This window comes from Vipera berus (genome assembly GCF_964194415.1).
Source record: "Vipera berus genome assembly, chromosome: 3".
NCBI classification, from domain to species: Eukaryota; Metazoa; Chordata; class Lepidosauria; order Squamata; family Viperidae; genus Vipera; species Vipera berus.
In genome coordinates this window covers 179,174,182-179,192,447 of record NC_138204.1, presented here as the reverse complement: position 1 = coordinate 179,192,447, position 18,266 = coordinate 179,174,182, and the positions used below count along the sequence as shown (strand labels likewise).

The following is an 18,266-nucleotide window of genomic DNA, read 5'->3' as shown; positions in this document are numbered from 1 at the left end:
CAGCAAGAACTTAATCAGACATTTCTCAAATTTAACTCTTAATGTGAACATTAAGATACAGACAGTACTGCTATTCTATAAATTAGGGAAGTACAAGTGTTCCAGGCCAACAACTCTATGTGGGTCATTTATTAGTTAGATTTATACGGTGTTTCCCCAAAAATAAAACCTATCCCAAAAATAAACGCCTGTGCCTAATATAAACCCTACCCCCAAAAATAAGCCTAGTTAAGAGCCTGTGTAGCTGGCTGCCCGCCCAGTCCATCTGGTTGTTCGCGATGCTGCCACAAGGTGAGTTGAGGCAGGTGGGGGAGGGGGTGGAGCTGCCCCATTCGCCCTGCACCCGCTTACCTCAAGGCCCCCGCAGCCAGGCCTCTTCGTGTCCTGAGATTTTATTTTTTATTATTATTAGTTTTCCAATATTACAATAGTATCTTTAAAAAGCAACGTGGTGTCTGGGTTATAGTTCCATTTCAGACAAATACATATTACAAATCTCCAAATTGTTGTAACCAATACTTCCTCTTTTTTCCTTTAATACATACTATCTCTTATCTAAATTAACATACTTCTCATTGCTATCCATCAGTCATTTAATAGTTTTCTTATATTTATCAATATACTAATTTTATATTTTAACATTCCATCTTTAAAACATCAAACACCTTATATATTTTTCTAGCTTTAATTTTACATTGATATTAAAATTAAACGTTTAAAATTTCTCATTTTCATATTGCTAAATAACCTCCTTTCCCTTTACACAATTTTCTCCAATATGTAATACACTTCTTATTTATCTCATTTCCATATCAATATTAGCAGTACAATATTAGAATAGTAGTCATTAGAATACCAATTACAAGGAGGAGAAAGAGGAGGAGGACAATATAATATTCTAGTTTCTCATTTATAGTTTCCACATATTAAAAATTAACCAAAATTTCTTCCGTTTCAACATTTAATACATCCTCTCATGTCACTACATCCAAGTATATTAGTTACATTCTATCATTTTAACATATATACATCTTAATCCATATCATTTAAGGAACTCAATATTTCAATGTTAGTATTCATACATCTGTTTTATTTTTATTTTTTTAATTAGTATTTTTATCTACTCATCAAAACAATCTCTTGTAATCCAAGTACAATCCTGTCTATTTTGATATCTATTTCAGGCCTCTTAAGAATGTCCATATTTCTTCAATTTTATTCTTGCTTTCTTCCTTTGCCATGTCATTTTTCGCTTCTTTGCCTCAAGATCATCAAAGCATTCTTGTAATGTTATATCATATTGAAGTGGCCCTCCAGTCTCCACTTTTGAAGGATTGAGGAGTCTGTTAACAGCACCAAATCTTCTCATTATTTTCACCTCTTGATATAATTGTCCTGGTCTGAATAGATTTTTTCCCACCTTTTTTCCATTATAATCTTCAAAAGTTTGTATTTGTTGAATATTTAATTCTTCTGCCAATGTATTTGATTGTTCAATTTCTTCTGTTAAGTTCTGTCCCAATAAAATATTAGTTGTAGTCACAGTTTGAGTTTGTTTCTTCGAGATGCTTTCTAGTTCTTTTCCAAAAGCTCTTATTTCATCGCCAGCTGAAGAAAGGAACTGATACGTTTGGTAAGCTATTTCCCACATAGCATAGATTTGTTCTTGAAACTCTTCCATAGTGAAGTTTCACATCTGGTGTTCAAGGTTAATTCTTATCTTGTTTTTCTTAAATATTTTCTTGATTTTTTTAAAAGAGAAAGTCAGATTGCAATTTCAGGTTTAGCCACTGGGTGTCCCCCAAGCACTTTGAAAATTCTTTTCTTTTAGTCCATTTCTTTTTTCAACATTTTTTTTAAAAAAAAACACCCGTGGGCTTGCTCACTGCTTATTTGAAGGGAGGGTTGAATTCCCCCTCCCTCTCCACAGGGGGGAGCAGCCTATTTAGGTGAAAAGAAGAAGATTAAGGTATAAGAGAGGAATCTTACCCCCGTCTCTTCCACGCTGCTTTAATGTTGCCTGATAGTAAGTTTGACTTCGGCTGTCTGCAGCCTAGTAACTGGCCATACTACTATGGTCAGTCTTTCGTCTGCCGGTACAAAGGGAATGCAGGCACTAACGAGGGGTTGCGGCTCCCCCGCGTTTCTGCAAAAGCCCCTTCTATCTGGTCGCCCCTCCAAGATGACTCTTTGGCCCTTTTAGGACCCCCCAGCGATGCGAAACTGGACGTGGAAGACGAGAGCCGTCCTCCAAACATCTGTTGGCTGACTTGGCAAACCGGAAGTCCGTGTCCTGAGATTTTCCTTGCATCACGGCAGCGGCACCAACAACCCCATCCACCAGCGGCCCACATGGCCGCTGCCAGCTCACTTCTTCTGCGGCTGCTCACCGCCGATCATGCATTACCCCTGGCCTCCATTTCAGGAAAGGCCTGTGCAGCGGAGAATGGAGTCTGGGGCCGATTCGCTTATCAACCTGGGCTCTGTTCTCAGCTGCAGAGGCCTTTCCTGAAGGCCTCTGCCAGTGAAACAGAGGCCGGGGGCAATGCGCACAAGTGGCCAAAGTGGGTTGGCGGTGACCACGTGGGCTCCTGCTGGATGGGGCTGTTGGTGCCGCCTCCGTGAGACGAGACAGTGGAAAAAATAAGACATTCCCCAAAAAGATCTATTGCCTCTTTTGGAGGCAAAAAATATATAAGACTGGGTCTTATTTTCGGGTACACATGGTATCTCACTTTTTCTTTCGGAGCTCAAGGTGATATACTTGGCAATCCCATTTTTTCCCCAAATGACAACATAGGCTGCTCTGAGACAGAATAACTATTATTATTATTATTACTTATTAAATTTATATTCCGCCCTTCTCCCTAAGGACTCAGGGCAGCTCACAACAATAAAAAATTAAAAAACATAGAATACAAAGATTAAAAAAGAATTAATAAAGAAAAAAATAAAGGACAATTTAAGCCGATAAAAACCAAATTTAAAAACCATGATCAGTCCAGGCCCGCTTGTTGGAACAACCATGTCTTCAGGTCACGGCGGAAGGATTGAAGGTCAGGGGCCGTCCGCAGCTCCGGAGGCAGTTCATTCCAGAGGGTCGGCACGCCCACAGAGAAGGCTCTCCCCTTGGGGGTTGCCAGCCGGCACTGCCTGGCCGACGGAACCCTGAGGAGGCCGACTCTGTAGGAGCGAACCGGGCGATGGGAGGTTGACATTGGCAGCAGGTGGTCTCGCAAGTACCCCGGGCCTAAGCCATGTAGGGCTTTAAAGGTAATTACCAGCACCTTGAATCGCACCCGGAGGGCAACCGGAAGCCAATGCAGCTCGCGCAGGAGTGGTGTAACATGGGAGTATCGAGATACTCCCATAAGCACCCGTGCGGCTGTATTTTGCACCAGTTGAAGCCTCTGGGTGCAACACAAGGGCAGCCCCATGTAGAGAGCATTGCAGTAATCCAGGTGAGAAGTGACAAGGGCACGGGTGACTGTGCATGGGGCATCTCGGTCCAAAAAGGGGCGCAACTGGTGCACCAGGCGAACCTGTGCAAAGGCCCCCCTGGTCACAGCAGTTAGATGATCCTCCAAATTAAGCCGTGAATCCAGGAGGACACCCAAGTTGCGGGCCCTTTCTGAGGAGGGCAATAGCTCCCCCCACCAAAAGAGATGGAACATGTTGGACAATACGAGATGCCGGTATCCACAGCCACTTGGTCTTGGAGGGGTTCAGCCTGAGCCTGTTCCTTCCCATCCAGACCCGCACCGCCTCCAGGCACCGGGACATCACGTCAAGGGCATCACTGGGTTGGCTCAGGGTGGAGATAAACAACTGGGTATCATCGGCATATTGGTGATACCTCACCCCAAAGCCACGGATGATCAGTGGCTTCATATAGATGTTAAAAAGGAGGGGGGAGAGAACCAACCCCTGAGGTACCCCACAAGAAAGGGGCCTCGGGGTAGATCTCTGCCCCCCTGCTACTACGAACTGTAAATGGCCCAAGAGGTAGGAGAACCACCGTAAAACAGTGCCTCCCACTCCCAACCCTTCGAGCCGTCGCAGCAGGATACCATGGTCGATGGTATCAAAAGCCGCTGAGAGGTCAAGTAGGACCAGGACAGAGGAGCAACCCCTGTCCCAGGCCCGCCAGAGATCATCTACCAGTGTGACCAATGCTGTTTCCGTGCTGTAACCGGGTCTGAAACTGGACTGGTACGGGTCCAGATAGTCTGCTTCATCCAGGAATTGTGGAAGCTGATGCGCCACAACACTCTCAACAACCTTCGCTACAAAGCGAAGGTTGGAGACAGGACAATAGTTATTCAAGGAGGCTGGGTCCAGAGCAGGCTTCTTGAGAAGGGGCCTCACCACCGCCTCTTTTAAGGCGGAGGGGAAGACACCCTCCATCAATGAAGCATTGACAACTGCCTGGAGCCAGCCCCGTCACCTCCCCGGCGGCCGAAACCAGCCAGGAGGGACATGGGTCCAATAGACAAGTTGTAGCGCTCAGTCTACGCATAATCCTGTCCACATCATCCAAAGACACAGGGTCAAACTCACCCCAAATGGTATAACCAAGACCTGCCCTCTCCACTCCGCCGGATTCCGCTCAGTCGGAGTCCAAACCAGTCCGGATCTGAGCGAATTTGTCCTACAGATACTGTACAAATTCCTCAGCCCTACCCTGCAAGGGGTCATCCCTCGGTCGCTGGTTGAGCAGTGAGCGGGTCACTCTAAACAGGGCGGCTGGGCAGTTATCTGCGAACGCAATGAGAGCGGAAAAGTAAGCACACTTTGCCGCTTCCATCGCCACTAGGTAAGACTTAAGATAAGTTCTTAGCCATGTTCGATCAGATTCGGATCTGCTGGACCTCCAACAGCTCTCTAGGCGTCTTTTCCGGCACTTCATCTCTCGGAGTCCCTCGGTAAACCAGGGGGCCACCCGGAATCTGTGCTGGGTCAGAGGCTGCAAAGGCACAACTTGATCCAAGGCCCCAGCAACTAGCCAAAACAATGGGTTTCCATGAATGTGAATGTCTCCAGTCCTAATCCAATGTTCTAAACTTATATACTATGCAAACGGTGTATCAGGATCACAACTCAAAGCAGATTACTAACTCAATTTGATTTATTTAAATTTGACTGAATACACTTAATATTATCCCCCCTGTATTTAATAATTTTGCCTTTGTATTATTTTAAAATTTCAATTTAATAGCAACCTTTCATAATACAATTGCTTTCAAGACTTAGTGCAACCTTGAGTTTATCAGTATTTGCAATTATGGATCAAATAATATACAGTATAAGTATTTATTGAATATCTAGTAATTCACATAAATTATTTTACTAACATACTTTGATAAGTGCAGTAATATAGTTGGCATTTTCCTGATATGGCAGATGGGAAAATAGCATAATTCAGCTATCTCATATACCCCTCCTTTCCACCCTGGTGGCACAAAGATTACCCACAAAGTTCTATTGGCTTACTGATTCTGGAGAATGCAGGCCAGAGCAAAGTATTCAGTGGTGATGAGATTGGCTGCTTTGGAAGCAAATACTAACCTATTCCACCAGCAAACAAAAGGTGATCAGGGTTTCAAGAAAAACAAAAAGCAGCCTTATCTCCTGGCATGCAGTAAAGCCCATACTCCTGTACTGTACTAGTATCCTGAAAAGGAAAAATGAAAACCAGCTTCTTGTTTTCTAGTGAGACAACAAGAGAATAGAGTTGACTGCAGCACTTTTCTTTGATTAGAGCTAAATGCTTTCTGCATAAGGTGCAGATATATCTCATCTCCAAGAAACTAGTATCTGCTGGACTACACAACTCCTTAGGCATCCTGCAGCCTCATAGTCTGATGCACACTTGAACCTGGAGATTGCCATCTTAATCCCCAATATACCTCTCTGATCCAACTGAGGGACCAAGGTCTCATATTAACTTATAAATCATATATTGTTAATGCACTTTTAGGACAATATCCCAAAGGTGCTTTTCAAAGCTGCTTTTTTTAGATCAATGCTTCTTTCTATCTCGGTCAGGAATTGCTGGAGGAATTCTAGATCAGTGGTTCTCAATCTGTGGTCTACAGACACGGGGGCGCGGGGGGTCCGCAAAGGCTTGAAGAAAGAAAAGAAACTCAAGGATAAATCTTGAGTTAAGTCTTTGGGATCCATGGCCATGGTCCATGGCCCCAAAAGGTATTTAAAGGGGGTCCGTGGTGAAGAAAAGATTGAGAAACACTGTTCTAGATCATAACACACATTGAGAATATTGTAACACTTATGTTTCAGTGTGAAAAACATTGTGGGCTGGACATTTCTTTGTTGTAGCTTACATCAGGAGCTTACAAAGTTGATACAAAATATATACCTTTGGTTAAAAAAAAGTGGAAAACATTCAGCCGTATAAAGTAGAGCAGGGGTCCCCAATCTGTGGGCCGTGGCCCGGTAGTGGGCTGACGATGCACCTTGAGGTGCGAAAACGGGGCACCACCACGCCATGGGGCACTGCACAATGCAAGAATGGGCGGGGCTAGTATCACACAGGAACATGTAAATTGCTTCCCATTCTCTTTTCCTCCGATCCGCCAACCGACAAAGGTTGGTGACTGCTGAAGTAGAGGTTTTTCTTGAATTCCATTAGGAGGAGGTCCAAGAGGAGGAAGTAGACATCAGACAGCTCCTGAGAGCAATGAAGAAAATGAAAAACAGGAAAGGAAAGTCCTTCAGCTTCCTAGTACTTTCTAATATCCTGTAACTGGAAAATATTGAATGTGACTCGTTAAAACATCAAATTCAAAAGACAACTGAAGATTACAATGTTGTTAGGACAACCATTGAGTTCTACAGTGCAAAACCAGGCAAACACTATCATCAACCACTTTGCAAATACAGCTACATCTGCCATAAGTCTGAAACACTCAGAAAAGAACACCAGAACTTTCTATAAGTTTGAAGAAGTGGGAGGATGATTGCCATCTTATTGTCATTTCTGCTGCTGCAAGACACACTGGGGAAAAATGGAGCGCTGCTAATACCTTCCCCGGTCTTTATTTTGATTTTTGTCATTGCAAGTCTGAGACTGCTGTTCCACATTTGTTTTATTTTGAATAAAACGCAATACTCCAAATATTTAAAAAATATTTATTTGTTCATTTATTCTTTATTCTCAATAAAAAGAATGGGAGGTAAGATGATTTCCCCTTTTCTGCTTGTTTTCTGGGGCTCTGGAACCTAACCTTCCCAATTTTCATATGCTCAAGGTCTCCAGATTTTTATTTGCCACAGTTAGTTTCTGGAACATAACACCTACAAATAACAAGATCCACCTGGTTAGTATTATTGATAGCTACCAAATTCTCATTAAAACCTCAAACAAGAGAAAGCCACCACAGCACTATTTTACTATAAGTTGTATTTCAATGACAAAATTAAATGGTACAATGTGCTCTCATATCCTCTCTTCAACAATATTTTGGACAGGAAGCTATGATTACAGTACGAACAGATTCAGAAGATTACTGATAGGAAACTTGAAGAGCCAAGAATGAAAAAGAAAGCTGCAGCTCACAAAAGATCTGAATTTTTATAAATTCTGGATTAGATCAAGCGCCAACAGTATTTTAGAAATTAATTTGATGGAAAAAAGTTAAAAATAAGTAGTATATAATGTACTAGAAAACCCGTGACCCATTGGGTCATCATTTCAGAGATATTTCTTATCTAAACAGAATCAGAATGATCATGGTTGAGCAAAAAAATCAATGAAGGTGGGAGCGACTTCTGACGTCCTGTTGGCTTCCCCATTGAATTTCCTAGTGGGAAGCTGGCAGGTAGCATCAGAAAATTCCTCCTTTCCTCCTTATTCCATTCTTCACAGTACAGAAGTCTTTGGATTAGAAGCAAAGACTATAGATTTCATAGAACTTCATATTTTCCTTTATATTTTTGAAAGGAAAATCCTTTCATATCATGATCTATGATTTTTGTTTGAATTTCTCTTGCCCCTTAACATTTTTGTGTGTGACTACTTAAACTAACACCGGTTTTTATATTTTTTTTCTTTAAATATTATTTGATTTATCTCTTATGAAATCAGTTTATCTCCCGAATTGGAAAGGGAAGAAAGACTGATTCCTTTAGAAACTTCTCAGGTCATGTGTCAGGACCCCTCAAATAGACTGGTCTACAGTTTATTGGTTATGCCTATGTATTCATTTTTGGGGCCTGCCATTCTGTTGGGAGTGGGGGCTTGTTGGTTGGGGAATATATTTGTCTTGCTTTGCTTTGCCCTCCCTCCGTGTGAAAGGAATGTGGCCTGAAAACATCTGCCTTATCTCCAGACAAGGAGCCTGGCACTGAAACCGAGAGACCTTGAGAAGGGCACTAAATCACTAGGTATTCAAAACAACCTAGTACCTATGGATTGGCTGGATTTCAAACGGAAGGTTGGACACTGGGGGAGGAGTCCTGAATGGGCTTTTTGATACAACCTTTTGATGTAACCATTTCATTACCTTTTGCTCAGGAAATCTTCAGAACTTGCTTTGCTTTCCTGCTATCACTAACTCCCAATATAAGTTCCTTTTGAAACAATGCCTGTTTCAAGAGTTCTACTTTCTTGAGAGATCTAGTTGAGGCAGATCCTTACATAAAGCAAGGTCTGAAGATTTCCTGCGCAAAAGGTAATGAAATGGTGCCACAGAATTTCTCTGTGGTTGGTTTCTGTGAGTATTATAGCAATGGAGTGATTGAACCTAAGACCCTTATTTTTGCAGGATTCCTCAGGGCTCAATGCTTTCCCCCTCCTCTTTATTATATACATGAGGCCAAGTGAGGAGTCAAGTATCAGATTACAGTTACCTATCTTGATCCCTGGCCAACCAAGTAAGCTGCTAAGGTTTAGTGTTAACTATGAAGGCTGTTAGTATATGAAGTGGGAATTTCCAGTGACTTTCCATCTTTGGTTCTGGAAGGGATTACACTTTTCTAAATGCAACTGGTGCATAATCTGGGAATTATTTCAGATTCATGGTTGTTACTTAAAGAAGATGTGATATACCTGTGATCAGGTATCAGGTTCTATTCATTTGGCTATGGATCATGTCTTTGAAGACTACTTGAAAACTACAGGTGATCCAGAACATGGCAGCAAGAATAGTCATGCCTACACCTGAGTTTGGCCATATGCAACCTCTATTTCATAAATGTCACTGGTTTACCAGTTGTTTTCCAGGTGCAACCCAAGGAATCCCAAGTATAGACATTTTTATACAGGTTTTATTGATTCTTAATATTTACATATACATGTATTTGTGAAGCAATACGGTGGTTGGGTAGTCAAAGTAACAAATAACAAGTTGTTTGTAAATAGTTCAGGTTGCATCAACAAGGATTCCATCTCTGATTCCCTTAGTTATCACATAGTCAAAATAATCAAGTTAATACATTTCTAGTTGTGACCTAGTCAATTAACAGAATTTTCAATATATTTTCACTAATACATATCAATATCCTGTTTTAAAGTTTTATCTAATTGCAATAAAATACTCTAGAATAGCCTATAATATACAAAAGAAAGCTTAATTTTTGGGTAACCCACAATTTCCTATTTCAATAAAGAATAATTCTCATCTACAAAACTTACATTGTTGATTACAAAACATTATGTTTTACCAGTAAAGTCTAGTTTTCATCTTAACAAATCACCAATTAGAAAAATATTTTTGTCTTAACCATTCAACAATTATTAAAATACCATCTTTCGTTATAAAATTCTAGATTCTATAGTATAGTTCAATATTATCTTCTAGAAGCTTAATTTTGTTTTCCTTTAAAGATCTAAAACTTAAATATAAAATCAGTGTGTGTGTGTGTGTGTGTGTGTGTGTATAGATAGATAGATATAGATATATTAAAGATTCCCCTTAGTCCATCAAAAGAGATTTTTTAACCTCTGACCTTACAAATCCCAATAAAGAGACAAGTCTATTTTTTTAAATCTAACTCTCGCCTTCCTTTTGTGCCAAACAGGCTTCCATCTTAGTGCCTTTAAATTCTTAAATGTATCTCATTTTCTTCCTTCACCTCTTATTTGAATCCGAGGAGACCATCCAAATGACAGTTTTGCAAAGCAGGTGTCCCCTTTATAGTTATTGAAATATTGCTTTAATAGCTCAGTTTTTTATTTTTGATGTAATATAATTGTCATTAATTCAGTCTGGTCTTTTTCTTCTTCCATTTCCATCTGGCTTAGGTAGAAAGTAGTAGCTGATTGGTTTGATTAGCTGAATCTTCCACGTACTGTATTTGAAGGCCTTTGATATCTTCGCTCTTAATGTTGCTTTCTTTGGGTATTGTTGTTTTTTGAGTTTTAAGTTTTGTAGTTGAAATTGAGTTTGGACTTCAAGGTTCTCTGTAGGCTGCATTTGATGCTCTTTGCAGTCTATTTTGATGTTAGTTTCCACTTCTATTTGTTTTTGGATTGTCAGTTCATCATTTAAGGTCAAAGTTTGATTTGGTGGCTTTGAGTTGTCAGGTTTATCATGCAGTTTGGTTTAATTTGCTCAGTTATTGCCAAGATTGTGTCCAATATCAGTTTGTAGTTAAGTGGTGGGATATAGTCATCCATTTCGTTGGTATTTACAGCTAAGTCTTCCATGGAGGCTATTTTAATAGGAGTCAATAGTTTTCCACCTCCAATGTTCCTAAAAGTTGTTTTCAGTGCCAGGTGTTCCCTCACTTATCTTTGAAGATAGTGTCAAGGACAGCTCTGTTATTCAGTCAGCTCTCACAATAGGCAAAAGGTTTACTTGCTATTCCAGGTTTAGCCACAAGATGTCATCAATAGCATATAGAATAAGTTGTGAAGTTCTTTTTTTCCAAATTAATATAAAGCTTTTGTATAATTAGTCCATTCTTTTTCCTTAATTCACATCTTAAACAGAAAATAGGTTAGTAGATTCCCACCAAAAATAGCTTTTTAATAAGTAGAAATAAGATTGGTTAATTTCTTTGCTTAAACAATTGGTTGTTTTTTTCTTCGACGCTTTAAGGCTTAAACTGTTATTCCCCAAGTATACAAATGCTGGTTTTTTTTAAAAAAAAGGGGGGGGAGGAAATTTTTGGAAAAGTCCCACAGGAAGGCAGATAGGGGGATAAGAAAGGTAAGGTCTTACTCAGGTCCTCCAGATTGCTTCGTTGTGCTAGATGGTGCTTTTGGCATTCAGCAGGGAATGGCTTAATGATCAGCCATCTTGGTGGCCGATCTCTTCTTCAGGCCAAAGGAGCTGCTCCAGATTCAAGCGGAGTGCTGCCACCCTTTTGCAATCACAGGGAGGGCCTCCTTGCGGTGGTCACCCCTCCAGGGTGACTTTCGACCCTTTTCAGGGTCCTCCAATGAAGAAGGATCGGACGGCAGGGAGAGAGCTCTTCCTGAACGTCCGAAAGTGCCGCACGCACAAACCGGAAGCCTTCCCAGGTATAGACATTTTTAAACTTGCAGCAGAGCTACAGATCTTACATACCTAACGTGGAATATAAATGGAGCCAACGCTTCTCAAAATATATAAAAAATATTTTATTATTTGAAAACACTGAAATAAGAGCAAATTTGCTTACAGGAAATTTATATAAGAAAAGATGAAAAATATTTGTTTTATAAAAATTTGGGACAAGAATTTATATCTACAGGTTAAAGAAAAATGGAGTTGTTTTATATATAAACCCACAATTACAACTAAAAATTATTACAAGTGATGACCATATATTTGGCTAGAAATAAGTGGAATGAGACTAACATTCTGATAATGGGAATACATGCACACAATGAAAACAAAACTATATTCTTTAAAGGACTTATGGAAAAAATAATTGACATGACCAATGAAAATTGGTGTCTCCAGAGAGACTGGAATGGAGTGATCTGTTCAGAACTAGATAGAATCTCTTATTTTATTTATTCAATATTGCTCCATATCTTGCAATAATGACTAGAAGCCTAACAAAGTTAAAAACAGACCAATAAGAGTAATAAATCAATAATGAAAAACCAAAATTAATAATGATAAAATATACAGAACATGCACAAAATGGTCACCTAAGGCAACATGTGCTACAGTGATATTCTCATGGGTGAAGATTGAAGATCACTGTGAAATCCAGGTTACAAAACTGGGAAATTCCAGAAGGAATTTCAGGTATGACTGTAAAAGTCCAAGTAAACCAGTGGAATCTAAAAGCTATGGGCCCAAGAAACAGCCCTTGTTAACCAATCTTTTCAGTGGAAAGGCTGAAAAGGGCAGCAGGACTGTGCAGTAATGGAGGACCAACCATTTGCTATATTTGGAAAAGATTTAGCAGAATACATATGGAAGACCCTTCCACTAGATCAGAAGGATTGAATCACCAAAAGAGCCCCCCAATTTTGACAGCAATTTATTACCCATAGCTTCACTTGGAAAAGAAGGATACATCTGCAAGAAATGCAGATGAAGCAAGGAGTCCAGTTCAGGTTCCAAGTACATTAAAAAGGGGGAAAGGCAGTCAGCTGAGAAGCAGAAAATGAAGCTACTCAGAATCATTGTAATAATTAAGATGATGCAAAAGTAGACTTTATGGAAGTAAGACAGCCTACAGAGATGTTGCTAACAGTTCTCAGAAGTAATATGGAGGAATTCAAGAGACAGCAAGAGGAAAACCAAAATCTAATATCCAAGAAGAGAATATAAAACACCTACACACAGAATAGGTAAAAAATATTTGTAGCTCGAGTGGTAGATGTTGGTGGTGGTTTGTTGTCTGAGCTTGTTGTTTGGTTTCTGGATGTTTCGTCAGCAGGACAGGTAACATCAGCAGCGGGACTTCAGTTGAAGTATCTTGTTTCAGTTCGCATCTGCTTTTATAGGTCTTATGTGGTTAGTTGATCAGGTGACCAAATGATCACATAAAACCTATAAAAGCAGAAGAGAACTGAAACCAGACACTTCAAGCAAAGTTCTGCTGACAATGTTACCTAGCCTGGTGATGAAATGTTTGGAAGCTAAACAACAAGTTCGGAGAACAAACCACCACCAGCATTTATACACATTTCACCAAGTTAAGAATTGTGATTTAATTAAAAAAATAACTTCTATTGGGCTGGAAGCATTGCCTACAACAGGCATGTCAAACTGCCGGCCCACGGGCCAGATGCATCACAACAAAACCGCACCCTCCCCATTGCCGGCGTGATACATCGCGCGACGTCAAATGACGTCGCAAGTTTGACATGCCTGGCCTACAAGAACAACCAGAGTTACAAGTCTCAAAAACAGCTAGTTGTATCTAGCAAGATTGCTTGCCCCAAATAGAATCTGTGTGTCCAACACTTGTCTGAAAGCATACTTGCTGAGAATCCTCATATTTCATGAAGCACAAAAAATGTATTACAATAGGGAAGTAACAAAAAAGAAAATTTGTTACCAAATGTTCAAGAAATGAAGACAAGCAACATATCATTACTAATACAAATATTAATATTTTTATGAGATATGTGCTTAAAACTAAAAGTACAAACCTATTTTTCAACACTATCTCAAGAACCCTGGTCTTCCAGCTTCTAATCCACACCTTGATCACTATACCACAATGTTTTATTTATTACTTCTTTTACAAATAAAGAAGCTCTAGATGCTATTTCTTTCGTTCTCCATCTGAGCTTGAAGCACTTAAGAGGAAAGAAATACTCACATGCGTTTGTTTGTCAACTTCAGTTTGGCGTTTAACACAATCATTCCCCAGCATCTAGTAGACAAACTGTGCTTTTTAGGCTTAAACACTCCTTTGTGCAACTGGATTCCTGATTTTCTTACCAACAGGCCCCAATATGTGCGAGTTGGAACAGATACCTCTAATACCATTTTCTTGAGCCCAGGTTCTCCTCAGGGCTGCGTCTTAAGTCTACTGCTGTTCACACTGTTGACTCATGACTATTGTGCTAGGTTTGCCACCAACCATATTGTGAAGTTCGCAGATGATACCACAGTAGTGGGCCTTATTCATGATGACAAGGTGGAAGCTTACCACAAGGAGGTTGAGGGGTTGGTGAACTGGTGTAAGGAAAACAGCCTAGTTTTAAATACCGGAAAAACCAGAGATCATTGTCGATTTCAGAAAAGGAGGCACAGCCACACTTCTCTGTACATTAATGATTCACCTGTGGAGATGGTTACCAGCATCAAATTCCTGGGTGTGCAGCTAACGAGTAGGCTGGCTTGGTCGCTCAACAGTGAGAAACTAGTGAAGCAGGCACAGCAGCGCCTGCATTTTCTGCGTCACATGAGAAAAGCACATCTTCCTTCCCCTGTCCTGACCACTTTCTACAGGGGGACGATCGAGAGCATCCTGTTATACAGCATCACAGTCTGGTTTGGAAGCATTACTGCTTCAGACAGGAAGGCGGTGCAGAGAGTGGTGAGGATGGCCAAAAAGATCATTGGCAGTTCCCTCCCCTCCATCCAGGACATAGCACAGAAGCATTGCTTGACCAGGGTCCGTAAGATTATCTGGGACGCTACACATCCTCTTCACGACCTGTTCTCCTTGTTACCTTCTGGGAGGAGGCTTCGTGGTATCCATAGCAGAACATCCAGATTCAGACATAGTTTCATTCCATACAGCATTAACCTTGTGAACTCTCAAGCTTCCTCCTTCCGTTATATATTCAAGATGGACAGTATTTAATATTTATTTGTTATGTATATCTAGGAGTGTGGGTCTACACATATGTTGTATATAGTATGGTTAGGTGTATGTCATGTATGTGTTTCACTTTTGAGAATGGGCAACTAAATTTTATTTTTGATGTGTGCCATTGTGCCCATAGTAAAAAAATGACAATAAAGGTTATCTTATCTACATAATCAATGATACGGCGCCCATGCCCAACCTATAACCTCTATGCCAAGTTATAGAGGTTTTATGTAAGGACTTTAAAAATCAGGCACACAGCATTCATGATACACACAGCAACTGGCACTGAGATCAGGAATATTTAATTCCTCCCTCCTGTAATGATTACACTAGATAGTTCTTAATGCTGTAGATCAGGGGTGTCAAACTAGCAGCCCACATGCACCTGCCCAAAGGTTCCGTAAAGGCAAAAAATGTCACGATATGTCACAATACATCATGTGACGCAATCAAGTTTGACATACGTGCTGTAGATATATGCTATGGATGATCCTTCATGCAATAATGGGACACCACTTAAATTTTCTGACCACCTATTCTATACAGTGTTCCTTCCTAAAACTGACTTGAGGGGGAAAATGACCATTGTAAAAGTATATAGTCAGGTTTGTATGTAATGGGACAATGGAAGGTTTTTAGCATTTGGCCTCTGTATAACCACCAAACTGTATTTGAAAAGAAACATTCAAGATGTGACTGAAGTGAAGACTTTCACCTTTAATTCTAGAGGTTTGACAAAAGTTTGGTACTAACCATTGAGGAATGGCAGCCATTTTAATTCATCCAGACCAAAACTTATCGTTGTCTCACTATATACAAACCTGACTGCAATTAAAAGGATCAATAACCCAATAGGCCTCAGGGAATAAAGAGAAGCTAGAGAAAGCTATATAAGTTATCTGCTATCTTTTAGGGACTAATATCTCCTTGCAAATCTGTGGTAGACTTATAGTATTGCTTCATATCTGCTATTTAGAACACACAAAATAACTATAATATCCATTATTATACTATAGTCACCGTACTTTTTGCTGTCTACTGCAATTGTATTTTTCATACTTTTTTCTTATCTGTATCACAGCAATACATCAAAAAGATAAATGAAGCATCTTTAAAGAATTCAAAAGCTATTGTTTGACAGATTAATCATTTAGTTTATTGATCCACTTAATTTAATTTTGAATGTTGTTGGACAGATTTATCATTTCTTGGAACTCCTTAATATATATGGGTAGTTTTTTCTACAAGTTTTAAAGTTTGCCTGCATTTAAACAGTTGATTTACTTCAAGCTTAAAAATATGAACATGCAATGTATAGGAAAGAACATCATACTTAATTTGTTTAACCTAACCTTGTTTGCATACCAATGGTTCTAAAATTTTCCTTAAAAATATATTGGGTTCCCTTCCATAAAATACATAAAATTAACACAGGTTCCTTAAATTATAGATTTACATGATAATATCATTATGCAGCTAAAGGGCAGAAAGAAAAGGGGGCTAAAAAGAAAAGAAACAAGGTATGGAGCTTCCTCTATAAGTGGAATAGGTTTCATTATTCCTGAAAAATAGATGTCATGCAACCATCGGTCAAGTGCCTTATTTATTATGTTTCTAATGTTTAAAAGCAAAACAATAACAATTAATAAATGCAAAGGTCTATACTTCTGGGATACTGGCCATGAAATGAGATTAGTTAGCAATACAAAACTAAAAGTTTTCTCTATAGTGACATTCTTGGCACACATGAATATTCATGAAATAAATCTGTTCCCCTAAGTAGTTTCTTTAAAATTCTTTTCAAATCAAATGAAGTCACATTATTAACAGTATAATTAAATTGTGGCCTGCATGTCAGAATTCACAAAAAAACCTTTCTCTTCTCTTCTTCTTTCTTTCTTTCTTTCTTTCTTTCTTTCTTTCTTTCTTTCTTTCTTTCTTTCTTTCTTTCTTTCTTTCTTTCTTTCTTTCTTTCTTTCTTTCTCTCTCTCTCTCTCTCTCTCTCTCTCTCTCTCTCTCTCTCTCTCTCTCTCTCTCTCCTGCCCTACACACATATAGACACACAAACATAGGATCCTTCCTTCCTTTCCTTCCTTCCTAGAATCTTGTGATTTTCATAAAGATAATTTAGAAAACTGCAATAAGATCCTATTTCATAAAAACTTAAACATACTTTATGAGGTTATTCAAGGTTCCCCTTGTATTTACAATGTAGTTTCAACAACAGACAATTTGAAATGAACATTATAGAAGAGTACAGATATATCCTGTCTCTCCCCCCAAAAGTACTATAATGACAGAGGGACTAATTCTTAAGAACAAGTTAAGAGAAAGTGAATGGGTAACTTAGTGAAGTCAGCATCCTTGTATTAATTTCCTCTTCTCAAAGTCAAACTTGCAATTCTTATTGAAATTAAGATTTATGTTTCTCTACCCTGTAGCTGGGTCCAAATAAGCCTATAATTCAATGCATTTTGGAAATCACAAAAGAAAAACATTTTAGTTTATGCTAGTCAATTCTAAATCAATATAAAATAATTTAAAATGGGCTATAATGCATCTTAAAACATTTTCACTAATTTAAACATATTTAATATTAAGCTTGCAAAACAGTACTTGACTTGAACTATTTGTTGCCTTCCATACCTTGCTTTTTTGCTGGTCTTGGGTTTTGGTGTAGTTTGTTTTACTTTCTTCTCCTTTGGCTCTTTGGGGATCTTGGGGGTTTTGGGAGTCTTGGGTTCCTTAGGCTCCTTCTTCTCCTTGGGTTCCTTCAAATCCTTCGGGTCCTTTTTCACCTTAGGTTTCTTCTTTTTCTTTTTTTCTTCCAGGGAACCTTCTAGTGCTTTTCTGGTAGGATCCTGGTTATCAAGCCCACTAGGAAAGCCTTCCTTACCAAATCCTTTGCTGGGACCTTCTGCAACAATATGATTGTTTTTCTTTTTCTTTTTCTTCTGCTGTGGTTGCAGCTCAATTGAGGGAAGGTAATCATCACTTTTCAAGAGCTGGGCATTCGGTCCACTAACCTGAGACATGTCTGGCACTGGTTTTTCTAGGAAGGGTTCTGACGGAGAATGCTAGGAGATATAAATGAACATTAAATAACCAAATGCTTTAAAATTAGTTCATATAAAATATGCAGGTTATGTCAATACAGAAAATACATTTCATGTTTTAAATGGAAATCATTCTAGAAAATGATCATTATTTCTGCTAGAACAGGAACTGAAGCATGAAAGATGGGGCTACTTCAGTATGTTCAAACCTAAATAAAAAGGGGCAAAAGGTGAATATAAGTAAGAGAATATGAAAATACATGATGATTCTTTTAACTGTAATTATCAAGATATAGAATGACTTTGCTGCCTTGTTCAAATTAATGAACAGCTGATGAAAATCACATAACCGTTATCAGTACAATGATTTGAAAAGAGACAAATAAAATGCTATAAAAGAAAGTTTGAAAACACACACTGGCATATGTGCCAGAACATTTAATTTGTACAAAATTAATAAAATTTCAAAGC

General features: G+C 39.1%; 1 protein-coding gene across 1 annotated transcript in view; it reads right to left on the bottom strand.

The window, feature by feature from the left end:
* Positions 1 to 18,266, bottom strand: part of CHD7 (chromodomain helicase DNA binding protein 7) — a 224,030-nt gene that overhangs the window by 102,051 nt on the left and 103,713 nt on the right. Inside the window, exon 4 of the mRNA XM_081324248.1 lies at positions 17,386 to 17,816. Coding sequence (XP_081180374.1) covers positions 17,386 to 17,816 — 431 coding nt within the window. The remainder of the gene's footprint in view (positions 1 to 17,385; positions 17,817 to 18,266) is intronic.